The sequence below is a fragment of the Lynx rufus genome, unplaced genomic scaffold (assembly GCF_022079265.1).
Source record: "Lynx rufus isolate CCGP_SWC_20201006 ecotype Redwood Valley unplaced genomic scaffold, mLynRuf1.p SCAF_15, whole genome shotgun sequence".
Taxonomy (NCBI): Eukaryota; Metazoa; Chordata; class Mammalia; order Carnivora; family Felidae; genus Lynx; species Lynx rufus.
In genome coordinates, this window is record NW_025814829.1 from 45,715,876 (window position 1) to 45,731,251 (window position 15,376).

A 15,376-nucleotide genomic window follows, 5' to 3' on the forward strand; every position below is an offset into this window, starting at 1 on the left:
ATGGTGGCCAGGCTGCCCTCTCATTGCCCAGCACCTCTGTCTCCAGCATTGGCTTTGTTTTGCTTTTGCTTTTGTTTTGAAAAGTGAGGGAGGATTCTTAACGTGAACTTCTTTTCAGAACTGCCCTCCCAAGGGTCTCCTTATGCCTCCAGCAATGAGGTGTTTGAATTGGTCCTTTGGTGCTTGTAGGCCACCTTGTGCAGAGAGGTTTCAGTAGCTTGCAGTGAGACTGGTCCTTCTGTATTTCAGGGATTTGCTCCATCACAGTTTTTATCTCCAGGTACCTGGGACACAGTGCCTTGTATATCTGAAGGCCAAGTGCACCAGGGAAGCCATGTAGCCATGGTGCTGCCTGTGTACCTAGAAACCTTCCAACAGATATGTGGTGAAAAGCCACATGACTATTTTCAATTTTTGGGAAGCCTCCATACTGTTGTTTGCCACAGTGGTTGTACCAGTTCACATTCTCACCACTAGTGCACAGGGGCTCCCTTTTCTTGACATCCTCACCAGCATTTGTTAGCTCTTCTCCTTTTGATAGTAGCCATTGTATCAGGTATAAGGTGATATCTCATAATGCTTTTGATTTACATTTCCCTGACGATTTGTCAGTTATTGGCTGTCAGCGTAGAGCCTGATGTGGGGCTTGATCAAGACCATGACCTGAGCCAAAATTAAGTGTTGGACACTATTAATTTTTTGATTGGATGCCAGGAATTGTAAATTTCATTTTGTTTAGTGCTGGGTTTTTTTCCTGTTACTTTATACACTCCTGAGCTTTGTTCTGACACAAGTTAAGTTACTTGGAAATAGTTGGATTCCTTTGAATCTTTTTTTTTAAGCTTTATTAGGTGGTAACAGAGGAAATTTTTATTTTTTTATTTTTATTATTTTATTTTACTTTTTAAATTTACATCCAAATTAGTTAGTATATAGTGCAACAGTAATTTCAGGAGTAGATTCCTTAATGCTCCTTACCCATGTAGCCCATCCTGTCTCCCATAACCCCTCCAGTAACCCTCTGTGTGTTCTTCATATTGAAGAGTCTCTTCTGTTTTGTCCCCCTCCCTGTTTTTATATTATTTTTGCTTCCCTTCCCTTATGTTCATCTGTTTTGTGTCTTAAAGTCCTCATATGAGTGAGGTCATATGATGTTTGTCTTTCTCTGACTAATTTTGCTTAGCATAATACCCTCTAGTTCCATCCACGTAGTTGCAGATGGCAAGATTTCATTCTTTTTTATTGCTGAGTAATACTCCATTGTATATATATACCACATCTTCTTTATCCATTCATCCATTGATGGACACAGAGGATATTTTTATGTAGGCTAATTTTGCCCCCCCCCCCCAAAGCAAACTTTTTGAGTATTCATTTTGTTTATTTTTGCTTTGTAATCAGTATATTAAGGAAACATTCATACATTTCAAGAATTGCTTAATTCTGATATCCAGATTTAAGCTTGCGAACATGACTTTTAAACCTACAATTAAAGCTATTCATTGTAATTTGCTATACTAGCAACATTAAATTACAGTTACTTGGAGCATTAGTTAAATGGTTTAAAGTGACACCTTCCTATCTCATACATGGAAATTAAATTCTCCATGAATGTCTCCTCACTCTAAGTTTCCCTGCTGCCGAAGTCATTATTCTGAAGCTTATCATGGTCCAAAGAGAAGGGAAAAAAAGCTTAATCCGAACTGAGATATATATATATATGTGTGTATATATATTAAAAAAGAAAAAGATGGCACAGCAGAAGGGAATGCCATTGTACGAGTGCAGGCCCTCAAGCAGCAGTAAACCCCTTCTTTAGAAAGGTGTCCTTTCTATCACTGGAACCAGAGGCCAGATTACATAGCATACCTTTTTCAAGTAACTGTTCAGGCAATAGAATAAATGCAGAGGCATCATATTGAATCCCACTTAATATAACTACAGACAACACTTCTACAAATCAAGTTCTTTGATTACCAATTAAGTACAAGTCTTACCTTCATAGCTTGGTCATACACTGAAGTCAATACATACACTTAGCATTTTAGTCTAATCTGTTTCATGTACATAGAACTGAAATCAGTTACAAGGTATGGCCTAACAAATGCTGGGGGGTGGGGTTTAAAAAGTAGTTTTAACAAGTGCTAAACAGATTTATCTTGTACACTGAAGTCATCATACATACAGCAAAGTCAGAGCTTTTATATTTGAGTTTATTCTTCATTTAACTTTAAAAAAAAATTTTTTTTTTACATTTATTTATTTTTGAGAAACAGACAAAGCATGAGAAGGGGAGGGGCAGAGAGAGAAGGAGACACAGAATCTGAAGCAGGCTCCAGGCTCTGAGCAAGTGGTCAGTATGGAGCCTGTTGTGGGGCTTGAACCCACAAACTTTGAGATCATGACCTGAGCCGAAGTCGGACGCTCAACCGACTGAGCCACCCAGGTGCCCCTCTTCATTTAACTTTTAAAACACTACTATAGTTGAATATTAAAAACAACAGGAAGTAGTGAGCTATGATTGTGGTCCTTCACTTACTCGCTACTGTGTATAGCATGCCAGCAGTGTTATTCACCAGCCCTGTTAAGAGGTCTGACACTGAGCATCACCCCCAGGAGGACGTTCATCATCCTCATGTGCTTCTCCATTGTAATGGTGCCATCTTTCTGATTTGGGTCAAAGTCCACCAGTTCTACCTGGTCCAATTCATCAGTCTCTACTACTTCCTTCCTCTCAGGTAGGAGTTTTTCCAGTATAGAGAGTTTGTCAGGAGAGAAAAAGCCTTTCTCAGGAAAGTTTACCTTAAATGTGATGATTAGGTGACCTTTTTTCATATGGTCTATGATAAATTGGCATGCCTTCATTTAGCACACCCTTGATATCTCCATGCTTGACAATCTCACGTGGAGGTGATGACGGTGGTTCAGTTGTCAAGAGTAGATATTGTCTTTTGAAAGCCACACAGTGCTTCAACCAGCTGTATATCCATACATGTGAAAAAATCTCCTTGTCCAGTGAAAATAGCATGGTCTTTCTGATCTAAAACAGTGATGATATCTTCTGGTACCAGTCTTGATTCTTGGTCTCCTTCACCGTGGAATGTTATCTTCTGGCCATCTTTCATGCCTTTGTCAATATGAACTTCTAGAATCTTCTTTTCTTGAACTATCATCCTCCCATTGCAGCTTTTACATCTGTCTTTAGGTCTGATCCCTTTCCCATGGTCCTAGCACTCTGTGCACACAGATTGAATTTGTTGAGCCATTCCAGGTCCCATCTGGTGAAAAAAAACTTTATTTCTTTCTGTTTAAAAAGTTTATTTTTTTTTATTTTGAGAGAGCCTGTGAGCATGAGTGAGCAGGGGAGGGACAGAGAAAGAGGGAGAGAGAAAATTCCAAGCAGGTTCCATGCTGTCAGCATAGAGTCCAATCCCACGAACCTTGAGATCATGACGTGAGCCCCTTGAGACCATGAGCTGAGCCGAAATCCAGAGTTGGGAGCTCAACCGACTGAGCCACCCAGGTGCTCCCTATCTGATGGATTCTTACTTGCATCCCAGTATGTTGGTAATTGGGACAGCATTGTGCCACTCCTTTCCTACAACCTCAGCCTTCATATTTGTTGCAAATCACATTCTTTTGCAGAACTAGTTTTCTATCTTGAGAAAGAGAAAGAGAGCGTGAGCAGGGGAGGGGCAGAGAGAGACTAGGAGAGACAGAGTCTCAAGCAGGCTCCATTTATAGATAATCGGTATAAAAAAGTCCTAAGAAGGGTGCAGAAGGGTATTTGTCATCATTGTTGGGGCACAGAGCCTTGATGAGTTTGTTCTGTGTGATAGTTCAACTTTTCAGGAATGTGTCTAAGGTTTAGTAAATACCACTTTGTTTTGCAGGAAAACAATTCACTTTCAAATTTTCATGATACTATGTTTTAAAAATTTATTCACTTGTGAGACATTAATTCGGTTATGTTAATCAGAATATCCTAATGTGATTGCTTCTTTATATTTGTTCTCCCTTGTCCTTATTGTCTTGACTTAAACATTTCATTGATCTGTTTTGCCTTTTACCCTTTAAAATATGAAGAACCCTCTCCTCATAGGGGATAGACTCTGGGAGTGGGTGGCCATGCCTTTTTGTGATATGTATAATATTTAGGGATTTGTCAAATTTTGACTGGCTTATTCTTATCATCTGGGGACTTGGTTTTATTTATTTGTTTTATTTTAGAGAGGCGGGGAGGGGGAGAGGGAGAGAGAATCTTAAGCAAGCTCCACACTCAATGCAGAGCTGGGTGCAAGGCTCAATCCCAAGACCCTGCGATCATGGCCGAAATCAAGTAGGTTGCCTTACTAACAGCCATCCAGACGTCCCTGGAGACTTGCGAAACAAAGGTTCTTGGAATATTTTCTAGAGTAACAGAATCAAATATAATTGTCCCTATTTGTTTTAACAAATGCCCCCAGACAATTCTGTTGCATACAAGGTAAATGAAAGTTTTATTATTTTTTGTTATTTATTTTTGTTTGATTTGGAAATGATTTTCTGGTCTTTATTATTCTTCTTTTGAAATATATAAGAAATTAGAGTTACCTTTGTTAATAAACTATCTCATTCCATTTTTAGCTTTTGATGCTCTTTTTACATTTATTCATTCATCAGTTTCACCTGGAATTCCTTGTTTCTTTGTGTGAATTTTAACAGTAACAGATAAATATTTTCAGTTTTATATTTTATACCCAGAAACTGTCAAGCTTATAATTATCTTTTATCTATTACATGTTTGTTTCACTTAACAATTCAGATTATTTACCTCTTCCTTCATTTGATTATATTAAAATATTTGTTCTTAAATGTCTGATTTTTGTCTGAACTTCTCTATGGACATATATTCTCACATTTGTGTGAGTAGGTAATAGCCACAAATAGTAAGTTTCATTTCTGAAAGGTATGAATTCCTTCCCAAATATTATTCTGCCTTTGGAGAAAGTGATTTTAGTTTCCAGGAACTATGTTGAATCCACTATGATTTTTGTCTTGGTGTTCTCTTAGTTTGGTTGGAAGAGAATGCTAGGGCAGGTAACAGAATTGCCATTTTCTGTAAGCAGTTTTTTCAGTATGGTAGATGAGAAATGTAATTTAAAACCCCTGTTTCTTAAAATGAGTTTTAGTTTTGGGGAAATGGCTTCTTTTTAAAAATGCCAGTTAGTAAATCAGAAAACTCATTAATAGAAGTTATAGGCTGATTTAAATGGATGCATGAAGTTGTTTCATACTGGTTATACTGCAGTGTTAAAGAAAACTTTGAACTCATAGTCATGTTTTTAAAAGAACAATTATAATTTTCTGTTATAGGAATCACATGCAGCCCAACTACAGATCCTTATGGAATTCCTCAAGGTTGCAAGAAGAAATAAGAGAGAGGTATATTATTTTGTATGTTTTACATAATGTTTCATTTACTGTTGACTGTTCCTATTATTGCCCATTTTTGTAAAGGCATTTCATGCTCAAAAGTTTATTTAAACATTTAAAAAAGGCTTTTGAGTTGTAGGCAGTTTCCTTATGCTTTGTTATTTTAACTTTTACCTTTAGAACTTGGTACTTTGTTATTATTTTTAAAACATTTTTATTCTTTATTTTTTACTTTTTTTGGATACTTTGTCATTATTTTTTAATGTTTGTTTATTTATTTTGAGAGAGCACATGAGCAGGGGAGGGGCATAGAAAGAGGGAGAGAGAGGGGCGCCTGGGTGGCGCAGTCGGTTAAGCGTCCGACTTCAGCCAGGTCACGATCTCACGGTCCGTGAGTTCGAGCCCCACGTCGGGCTCTGGGCTGATGGCTCAGAGCCTGGAGCCTGTTTCCGATTCTGTGTCTCCCTCTCTCTCTGCCCCTCCCCCGTTCATGCTCTGTCTCTCTCTGTCCCAAAAATAAATAAACGTGGAAAAAAAAAATTAAAAAAAAAAAAAAAGAGGGAGAGAGAGAGAGTCCCAAGCAGGCTACGTGGGGCTCGATCCCATGAATCTTGAGATCGTGGCCTGGGCCAAGATCAAGAGTCGGATGCTTAACTGACTGAGCCTTCAGGTACCCCTACAAATTGGTACTTTAAAAATCCCTTTTTGGAGATGTACTGAAAAGTTTTCTGTAGGATTGAATACAGTGACTTACCTCAAAGCTCTAAAGAACAGAAAATAGAATTATCAAATGACACCCTGAAAAGAGAACTTCGGAACTTTGGATAATAAAGTCTTAGGTATTTTTCTTATGGCAGAAATGTATGCTGGGGGGAAAAACAGGCAAAAACATAGCTGCCTATTTGGAACTTGGAAAGTATGTCATGCAGGATAGCTAAAAGGTAATTTTTTATTAATCTTATAATCAGGATTTTTTTCATTTGACATTTATAAAATTCTTCAATCATTTCACACTTGTACAAAATATGGGAAAATCAAAGGCAAAATTCTGTATTATGGGGAGAATGCCAATATAACTTCAAAAAGGAGTTCTACATTTAAATTCTGAACTGTCCTCAAATCTCTTATATTTTTATTTTAAGATTTCTAAGTAAGATTTTTTTATTCACCTAGAAAATACATGTAATGTCTATTATGTGCTCAGTTCTAGGCCATCTGTTTTTGAAACTAAAGAGAGATGTTTTTATTGTGATGAAGTATGGTTAGTGTATGTTGTCAGAACCTTACATTATCTTAGTTTGATGTTTCCTTGTTTCGATTATTCGTGATATCTGTTTTTACTTTTTCTTACTTTGTTCCAATTGGATTTTCCTGTACTATGATACTGTTGATAGCTAAATATTCTTTATCTGGTTTTTCACTTGTTTTCTTAAACTTAAGCTTTACTGAGCTAATAATTGTGGTTTTAATATGTCTATTAACAAAAACATTTTCATTATAAATTTAAAATTTATTCCTCTCTTTTTTTCTTTTGGTGGCTACTTAAACTTTGATCTGCATAAGAATCACCTGAAGATAGTTAGAATCCAGGTTCTGATTGGGGGTGTATTTTGGAGCCCCATAGTCTGCATTTCTAGGAAGCTTCAGGTGATGATGTTGTTGGTCCTTGGACCACACGTTGCGTAGCAAAGCTGAAAATTTTATGATATATGGAAATAAAATTATTACTTTAATATGTACACTCAACATCTTTTTGCTATAGAAAATTCTTTGGAAAAGTGATAGTTTTTCATATCGCATACATACCTCCCAACTTTTTAAGACAGAATGTGAAATTGTTTTGCAGTAGTTTCATACATACGCTTCTTTCTGCCTTGGACTTTAAACTCATTGAACATGGGATTAAGTACATGAGGAATTACGTGATAATGAATGAGTAAATGACTCAATTAAGTGTGCAGTCCAAACATGAGGGTGTCTGAGGGTTAAGTAAACGGCTGGTCATTATCTGTGTCATGAATTATTATTAAAAGTTTTTGTTTTAATGTTTATTTATTTTTGAGAAAGAGGCAAAGTGTGAGCCAGGGAGGGGCAGAGAGAGAGGGAGACACAGAATCCAAAGCAGGCCCCAGGCTCTGAGTTGTCAGCACAGAGCCTGGTGTGGGGCTCGAACTCACGAGCCATGAGATCATGACCTGAGCTGAAGTCAGACGCTTAACCTACTGGGTCACCCAGGAGTCCCTGTGTCCTAAATTATTTAAGGTTTTTATTAGACCCTGGTTTTTCACTGCTTTTCTAGGGGTCTGTTAATGCTTGCAACAAAATTGTTAGATTTTAAAATGTCTCAGGTAATATAACTCTAAAAAAACTGTGAAGATCCTGAGACTATTACCTTACTAGCAATCTCACAAGTTAGCCTGTAACACTTTCATTTGTGCTGTCCGTTACATGAGACTTCTGGGCTGGAGATAGAGGATTTTTTTTTTTTTTTCAACGTTTTTTATTTATTTTTGGGACAGAGAGAGACAGAGCATGAACGGGGGAGGGGCAGAGAGAGAGGAGACACAGAATCGGAAACAGGCTCCAGGCTCCGAGCCATCAGCCCAGAGCCTGACGCGGGGCTTGAACTCACGGACCGTGAGATCGTGACCTGGCTGAAGTTGGACGCTCAACCGACTGCGCCACCCAGGCGCCCCTGGAGATAGAGGATTTTAATGTGGGCACATTTGGTGCACCTGCTTCATGTTTGTATGTTTTCTCTGAACCTCAAGTCTCACCAGGGTGTCGTAGAGATGCGCTCAGGCGAATGCTGCACATACAGTGTATTTATGTAACAACAAAGGAACCCCGAGTTTGAGAAATCCCAGGCTTTTAAAGGGGTCTCTGGCAAACGTCTCTAGTCTTTGCCCTGCAGGGAGATACTATTTTTATCATATCGATCAGAAAATAAATCTGCCCTCTGTCACGGGCAAATTCACTATTTCTGTGTTTGCTGTAGAAACATCCTTGAAAAGATAATTTGGAACTAAAGCTATGACAGGATGTTCAGAAATGGGAGAGATCAACAGAAAATTATTTTCTAGTAAATAATTCATCCTTGTGATTGTAATTTTTCCTCTCTCGGATGTGGTGGTTGAGGGCCTCTAATAGTACCTTCTAGGATACCGCTTTTGATCCATAGCTCTTAGTATCTGTGTTTTTGCAGTTAAATGTCTGGGTTAATTGTACTGTAGAATTTTATAGTTTGACTTTAGATTGATCTTTGTGATTGAATGATTTCTTTTTCCATTTTGAACCATATTTTCTTACTGTGGGCAATTTAACTGTGAAGTGCACTAGTTCTAAGTACTTCTGGATATTGATATCTATTTTGTGCATTGATTATATTGTTATTACTACATTTTGGTTTTCTTTGTTTGTTGTTGTTGTGCCCATGCTTTGAGTATTTCAGGTTTAATTATGTAAGAGACACTGAGGAGCAAGGTTAACAAAGTTTAAAACATTTGAAAATTTAGTGCTATGTCAATAGACTTTAAAAATTTATCAGTTACTTTGATTGAATTCCATAAATTTCTCCATAATTGGAGTCAGGTACCAGTAGTGATATGTAATCAGAAGAAACTTTAGGAATTTAGTTGATTAATTTAGTACCCACAGAATGAAGTGATTATATTTTTTCACATATATTATGAAGTATATTTGCATACTTAATCCTCAAAATGAATATCGTTGTTAGAGGTCTTATGTCCTGTTGTGTAATTTATACTTGAACTTATTCAATCAAAGTATAGGCTGACCAGGCGGCAAAGTACTACTTTTGAATTTATTTTCCTAAGATTAACATTCAGACTTTGAAAATTAACTTTGTGATCTTATACTTAACTTTTAGTGGGGTCATGATGCACGTTGGTTTAGATATTTATATATACCAATCTAAGAAGTTAAATCTGCTTTTCAGATTTAACATACTTATTTGCTTCAATATCACATCTTGCTAGTACTTTAGGGCTATTAGAATCCTACATTTAATTTTTCGTTTTTGAGTTAATTTTCCCTACTGACTCTTTTTCAGATATTAAGAGGACACATAGTAGGCGTTTGCATTTGTTACCTATTGCTGTGTAACAAGTTACCATCAAATTTAATGGCTTGAAACATTAAACATTTAATATCTTGGGTCAGGAATCGTGGTGCAATGTAGCTGAGTGCCTTGGCTCAGGGTTTCTAGCAAGCTACTGTCAAGGTGTTGGCCAAGGTAGCAGTTACCTGAGAGTTCGCCTGGGATAGGAATCCTTCCAGGCTCACCCATTGGCTGTTGGAAAGGGATACCGATACCATGGCAAATGGACTTCTCCATTGGTTGCTTACTACATGGCTGCTGGCTTCTCTCAGAGGGAGCAAGTGAGAAGGAAAGAACGTTTTGAAGACAGCAGTCACTCCAATTTGGAAGTTACATTCCAGCACATGTACTATCTTCTGGTCATTAGAAGCAAATCATTAGGTCCAACCCACACCAGGAGAGGTAATTAACACAAGGGTGTGAATACTAAGTGGGAATCTTTGGAGGCTATCTTAGATTCTGCCTACCACAGCACTTGATAAGTATAAATATTTAAAGTTTTTATTTATTTTTAGAGAGAGAGGAGTGTGAATGCATGTGAGTGAGGGGGAGGGGCAGAGAGAGAGAGAGAATCCCAAGCAGGGTCTGCTCTGTCAGCAAAGACCCGAGGTGGGGCTCGCTCTCACAAACTGTGAGATCATGACCTGAGCTGAAGTCAGAAGTTGGATGCTGAACGACTGAGCCACCCAGGTGCCCCAATAAGTAAATATATTTAAATGAACATGTTATTCTTTCTTCATGGTCACATGGAACAAAAGGGCCCTGGGTTTAAGGTAAAAGTCAAATTTGTACCAGCATTTAAATGATTGCCTTATATTTCATTTGACTTAGTTTTAACTTTTGGGGGCACCTGGATGGCTCAGTCGATTAAGCATCTGACTTCAGCTCAGGTCATGATCTCATGGTTCATGGGTTTCAGCCCTGCATTGGACTCCCTGCTGTCAGGGCAGAGTCTGCTGTGGATCCTCTGTCCCCTTTTCTCTCTGCTCCTCCCCTGCTCACACACACAGGCGCGCTCTCTCTCTCTCTCTGCCTTCCTCCCTCTCTCTCTCTCTCTCTCTCTCTCTGCCTTCCTCTCTCTCTCTCTCTCTCTCTCTCTCTGCCTTCCTCTCTCTCTCTCTCTCTCTCTTTCTCTCTCTCTCAAAAATAAACATTAAAAATATTAAAAAAAATTCAAAATGTGTTTCTGGACATTTGTGGTACCTGTTTACTGAAATAGGACAGCTTTTTTTTTTTCATTCTTTTTTTTAAGTGTTTATTTTGAGAGAGAGAGAGAGCGAGCAAGTGAGCAAGCACAGGCTGGGGAAGGGCAGAGAGAGAGGGGGAGGGAGAATCCCAAGCAGGCTTTGCACAGTCAGCGCAGAACCCAATGTGGGGCTCGATCCCATGAACTCTGAGATCATGACCTGATCCGAAATCGAGTCGGATGCTTAACCCAACTGAGCCACTCAGTTGCCGTAGCTTTTTTTTTTTTTTCTTTTTAATTTAGATTCAAGTTAGTTAACATATGTAATATTGGTCTCAGGAGCAGACAGTTTTGATAAGTAAGTCTTGGGTTTCTTTTTGGTTTTGTTTGGAGTTCCAGTGAATTTTATATTGTTTTTATATGAAATAAAAAAGTCCATAAACAAATTTACAGTTTAAAGATTTATAGAATGACTATCCATGTAACCACTGTCCTGATTAAACAGTCAGGTTATTGCTGGGACTCCCAAGGTTCCTGCCTAACCTTTCCAGATTGTTGCTTTTTCCCTTGTCCATTAAGTGGGTTAGTATTCTGATAATCACCTCCCTGTTTTTCTTTATTATTTTGATGCCTAAGTATTTATGAGTCTCTCTTTTTTTGAACTTCAAAAGATTTACTTCAGCATGTATTGTTTTTTTCTGTTCTTGTCTGAGACTCAATTTTAAGGTTCGTCCATATTGTATATGGCTATAGTAGATTAGTTTTGTTGCATGGTATTTTATTAATTGAATATACCGCATTCAACCATTGTGGTTGATGGGCTTTGGAGTTGTTTTTGGTTTTGGGCTATTCACAGATAATGCTACTATCTTATGTATGTACCCAGGCATATATATGCATGTATATCTGTTTGGTATGTATGTAGGAGTGGAGCTGATGAGTCATAGGACAAAATATATCTTCAAACTTAGTAGATAACAAACTTTTCCCAAGTAGTTGTATTAGTTACTCTTCCTACAGGTGTTTCGTGTGTGTTATTACTGCACTGTATTCTTGCCAAAAGTCTATTGGTATCACAATAGACTTTTTTCAGTTTAGCTAATCTGGGGAGTATGTATTGCTATCTCTTTGTAGTTTTAATTTGCATTTTTCTAATGACTAATGAGGTTGAGCACCAGTTAAACTGTGTTTTTTATTGGCTGATTGGATTTTTTGTGTATGTGTAAAGTACTTGTTTAAAGTTTTTTGCATCTTTTCTATTTAGTTGATTTTGTTAATGGTTTGTTGTTTATATATTCTAGATAAAAATTCTTTGATCTATCTATCTATCTATCTCTGTCTTTAGTAGATGTTTTCTCCCATCTAATTGGGCTGCTTATTTCATTACCTTAATGATGTCATTTGACTAACAGAAGTTTCTATTTTTTTTTTTTAAGTTTATTATTTGAGAGAGAGAGAGAGAGAGAGCTCGAGCACCAGCAGGGGAGGGGAAAGAGAGAGGGAGAGAGAGAATGCCAAGTAGGCTCTACGCTTTCAGTACATAGAGCCCCGCTTGGGGCTTGATCCCAGGAACCATGAGATTGAGGCCTGAGCCAGAATCAAGAGTCCAGGAATCAGGTGCCTAACCAACTGAACCTCCCAGGTGCCCCTGTTTTTTAATAGAGTTAGAGTTATTGGTCTTCCCTGCCTTTTGAGTTAGATACAGAATTTCCCACCTGCAGTCATGAGGACATTTTGCCATATTAAGTACTTGAAGCTTTATTTATTTATTTTTATTTTTGACATTCAGGTTATAATCTATTTGGGAATTTATTATCATGTATAATGTGAAGGGTAGGCAACTTTTCATATGGATATCCATTTGTCCAAGCATCCTTAATTAAGTCCATCTTTTTCCTATTGCTCTCAAGCACGACCTTTGTCATGCATAATGTGTCCATGTATGTGAGGGTCCATTTCTAGGCTCTCTTTTCTGCTTCACTGGTCTATTTGTCTATCTTTTTGCAGAACTATGTTGTGGTAAATACTAGAGCTTTAAATTACTGTTCTTTAGGAAATTCTCAGCTATCTATGGCTCTTGTTATTTCTATATAAATTTTATTTTATTTATTTTTTTAACATTTTATTTTTGAGAGACAGAGCGTGAGTGGGGGAGGGGCAGAGAGAGGGGCAGATGCTGTCTCTCCAGGCACAGAATCTGAAGCAGGCTCCAGGCTCTGAGCTGGCAGCACAAAGCTGGACGCGGGGCTTGAACCCACGAACCGTGAGATCATGACCTGAGCCGAAGTCGGACGCTCAACTGAGTGAGCCACCCAGGCACCCCTTTCTATATAAATTTTAAAACCAGCTGGTACATTTACATGGTAAACTTGCTGTGATTTTTTTTTTTTTTTAAACTGGGATTACTTTGACTCTGTAGATCAATTTGGGAGAGTATATCCATATACAATATTGAGGCTTTTGACCCATGAATGAAGGATTTCTCTGTATATAATTAGGTCCTTAAGAATGTCCTTCACAATTTGGATATTTTTTAGGGAATTCTTACACACCTTTGTTTTAGATTTATTAGGTCTTCAGTAATTTTTTTTTATACTATTATAAACAATGCCTGTGTCTTCAATTTCAGTTTCTTACTGTTTGTTGCTGGTGCATAAAAATATAGTTGATTTTTATAGGTAATTTTTTTATCCAGCAACCTTGTTAAATTCTTATTAATTCTAATAATTTATTTGTAGATTCTTTTATGTCTTCTGTATACACATCGTCATCTGCAAGTATTAACAGTTTAGTTTCTTTCTTTATGATCCTTATATCTTTTATTTATTTCTCTTGTCTTACTCTGCTGGCTAGGACATCCGGTACAGTGATGAATAGAAGTGGTGATAGCGGGGCATCCTAGTCTTGGTGCTGATCTCAAAGTGAAAGCTTTCGACGTGTCACCATTAGGTATGATGTTTTCTGTAGGTTTTTTTGTAGGTACTTTTTATTGTTCAAGGAAGTAAATTTCTATTCCTAGTTTCCTAAGAGGACTTTTTTTTCCCCTTTAATCATTAGTGGGGATGGAGTATTCTCCAAAATTTTTGTGCATCTGAGATGATACTTACTTTTTTTCATTCTGTGAATGTGAATAATTAAATTGGTTTAACATAAAAGGGTCAATTAGCTTTGCAGCTAGGGTGATCATCCATCCTGATTTGCCCAGGCATATTCTGTTTTTATCACTGAACATTCTGCATTCTAGGAACAACCCCCCCCCCCCCCCCCGCAGGATGGTTGTTTGCCCTACTTGCATTCCTAGTGTAAACCAAACTTGGCCATGATATATATCCTCTTCTGTATTGTTTGGTTTGCTGATACTTTGTTTAGGATTACATCTATTTTCATTAGTGAGATTGTCCTATAAGTTTTTTCTTATGCTGATCTTGTCCAGCTTTGCTATAAAGTTTGTTATTTTATCAAATGAGTTTGGGAATGTACCCTTCTTCTGTTTTCTGGAAGAGTTTGTGTAGTCTAGGGAGGATATTTTTGTTGAATGCTTAATGATTTTGCTGAAGAAACTCTCTGGATTTGTTGTTTGTTTGCAGAAAGTTTTAAACTATTGATTAGTTACTGCAACACTTAATGTGCTTATGCAGTTAATGCTTATTCTCTTACAGAATAACAGAATAACTGTTACGCAACAGTTACGATTGTTCAGTTTTTGTTTTAAATATCACCTATGACATGTTATGCTTTTTCTAGTTGTTTGTTTCATCTAAATTTTCAAATGGATTGGTGTAAGATTGGTCTTAATATTAAGTTTTGAACGCCCCCCAGAGTGTTTAGTAATAACTTTCATTCCTGACTTTGCTTACTGCTGCTTTCCCTTTTCCTTTTTTTTTTCTTGATTCACTCTTGCCAGTTTTATGAGTCTGTCTATCTAAAAGAACCAACTATTGGCTTTGTTTCTGTTCTCTTTTTATTTTTGCTTTCCATTTGACTAATTTATGCACTTTATAATTTCTACTGTTCTACTTTCTTTGGTTTTATTTTATTATTCCTTTTCTAATTTCTTGGATGTACATATTATGCATACTGCTTTTTCTAATATAGGGATTTAAGGCCATAATTTTTCCTTGGTTGCATCTGATGATTTCGGTATGGTATTTTATTTGTTATTCCTTAGTTCAAGAGAATTTCTAATTTTCATTACAGTTTTTCTTAGGCCTATGGGTTATTTAGAAGTAAATTTATTAGGGGGCTTCTGGGCAGCTCAGTAGGTTAAGCATCTTACTCTTGATTTCTGCTCATATCACGAACTCAGGGTTTGTGAGATCAAGCCCCGTGTCAGATTTTGCGCTGACAACACAGAGCCTGCTTGGGATTCTCTCTCTCTCTTAAAAGAAATAAACAAACACTAAAAAAGAAGTAAAATTATTACTTGGACATTGGAGTTTTCTTGTTGCCTTTTTGTTACTGATTGCTGTTTTAATTACATTCTTATCAGTAAATAGTTGGTGTTTTATTCCTATTTATTTTTATCAGTAAATAGTTGGTGTTTTATCAGTAAATAGTTGGTGTTCAGTGTCCTTCAGATATTAAATATGATACCTGCACTCTCACCTGTTGGTTAAATTTTGAAAGATTTGTCTTTGAAAAAGACTGTTTTTTCT

General features: G+C 37.2%; 1 protein-coding gene and 1 pseudogene across 9 annotated transcripts in view; one reads left to right on the forward strand and one right to left on the reverse strand.

Moving 5' to 3' along the window:
- The window catches only part of COP1 (COP1 E3 ubiquitin ligase), a 279,328-nt gene that overhangs the window by 69,890 nt on the left and 194,062 nt on the right, over positions 1–15,376 (forward strand). For all 9 annotated transcript variants that reach the window (XR_006961642.1, XM_047076961.1, XM_047076962.1 and 6 more), the window contains one exon: positions 5,356–5,424. Coding sequence is in view for 8 of the 9 variants with exons in the window: in XM_047076961.1 (XP_046932917.1) it covers positions 5,356–5,424 (69 nt within the window). In the remaining variant the exon portion in view is untranslated. The remainder of the gene's footprint in view (positions 1–5,355; positions 5,425–15,376) is intronic.
- LOC124510193 (dnaJ homolog subfamily A member 1-like) lies at positions 2,585–3,359 on the reverse strand (annotated as a pseudogene).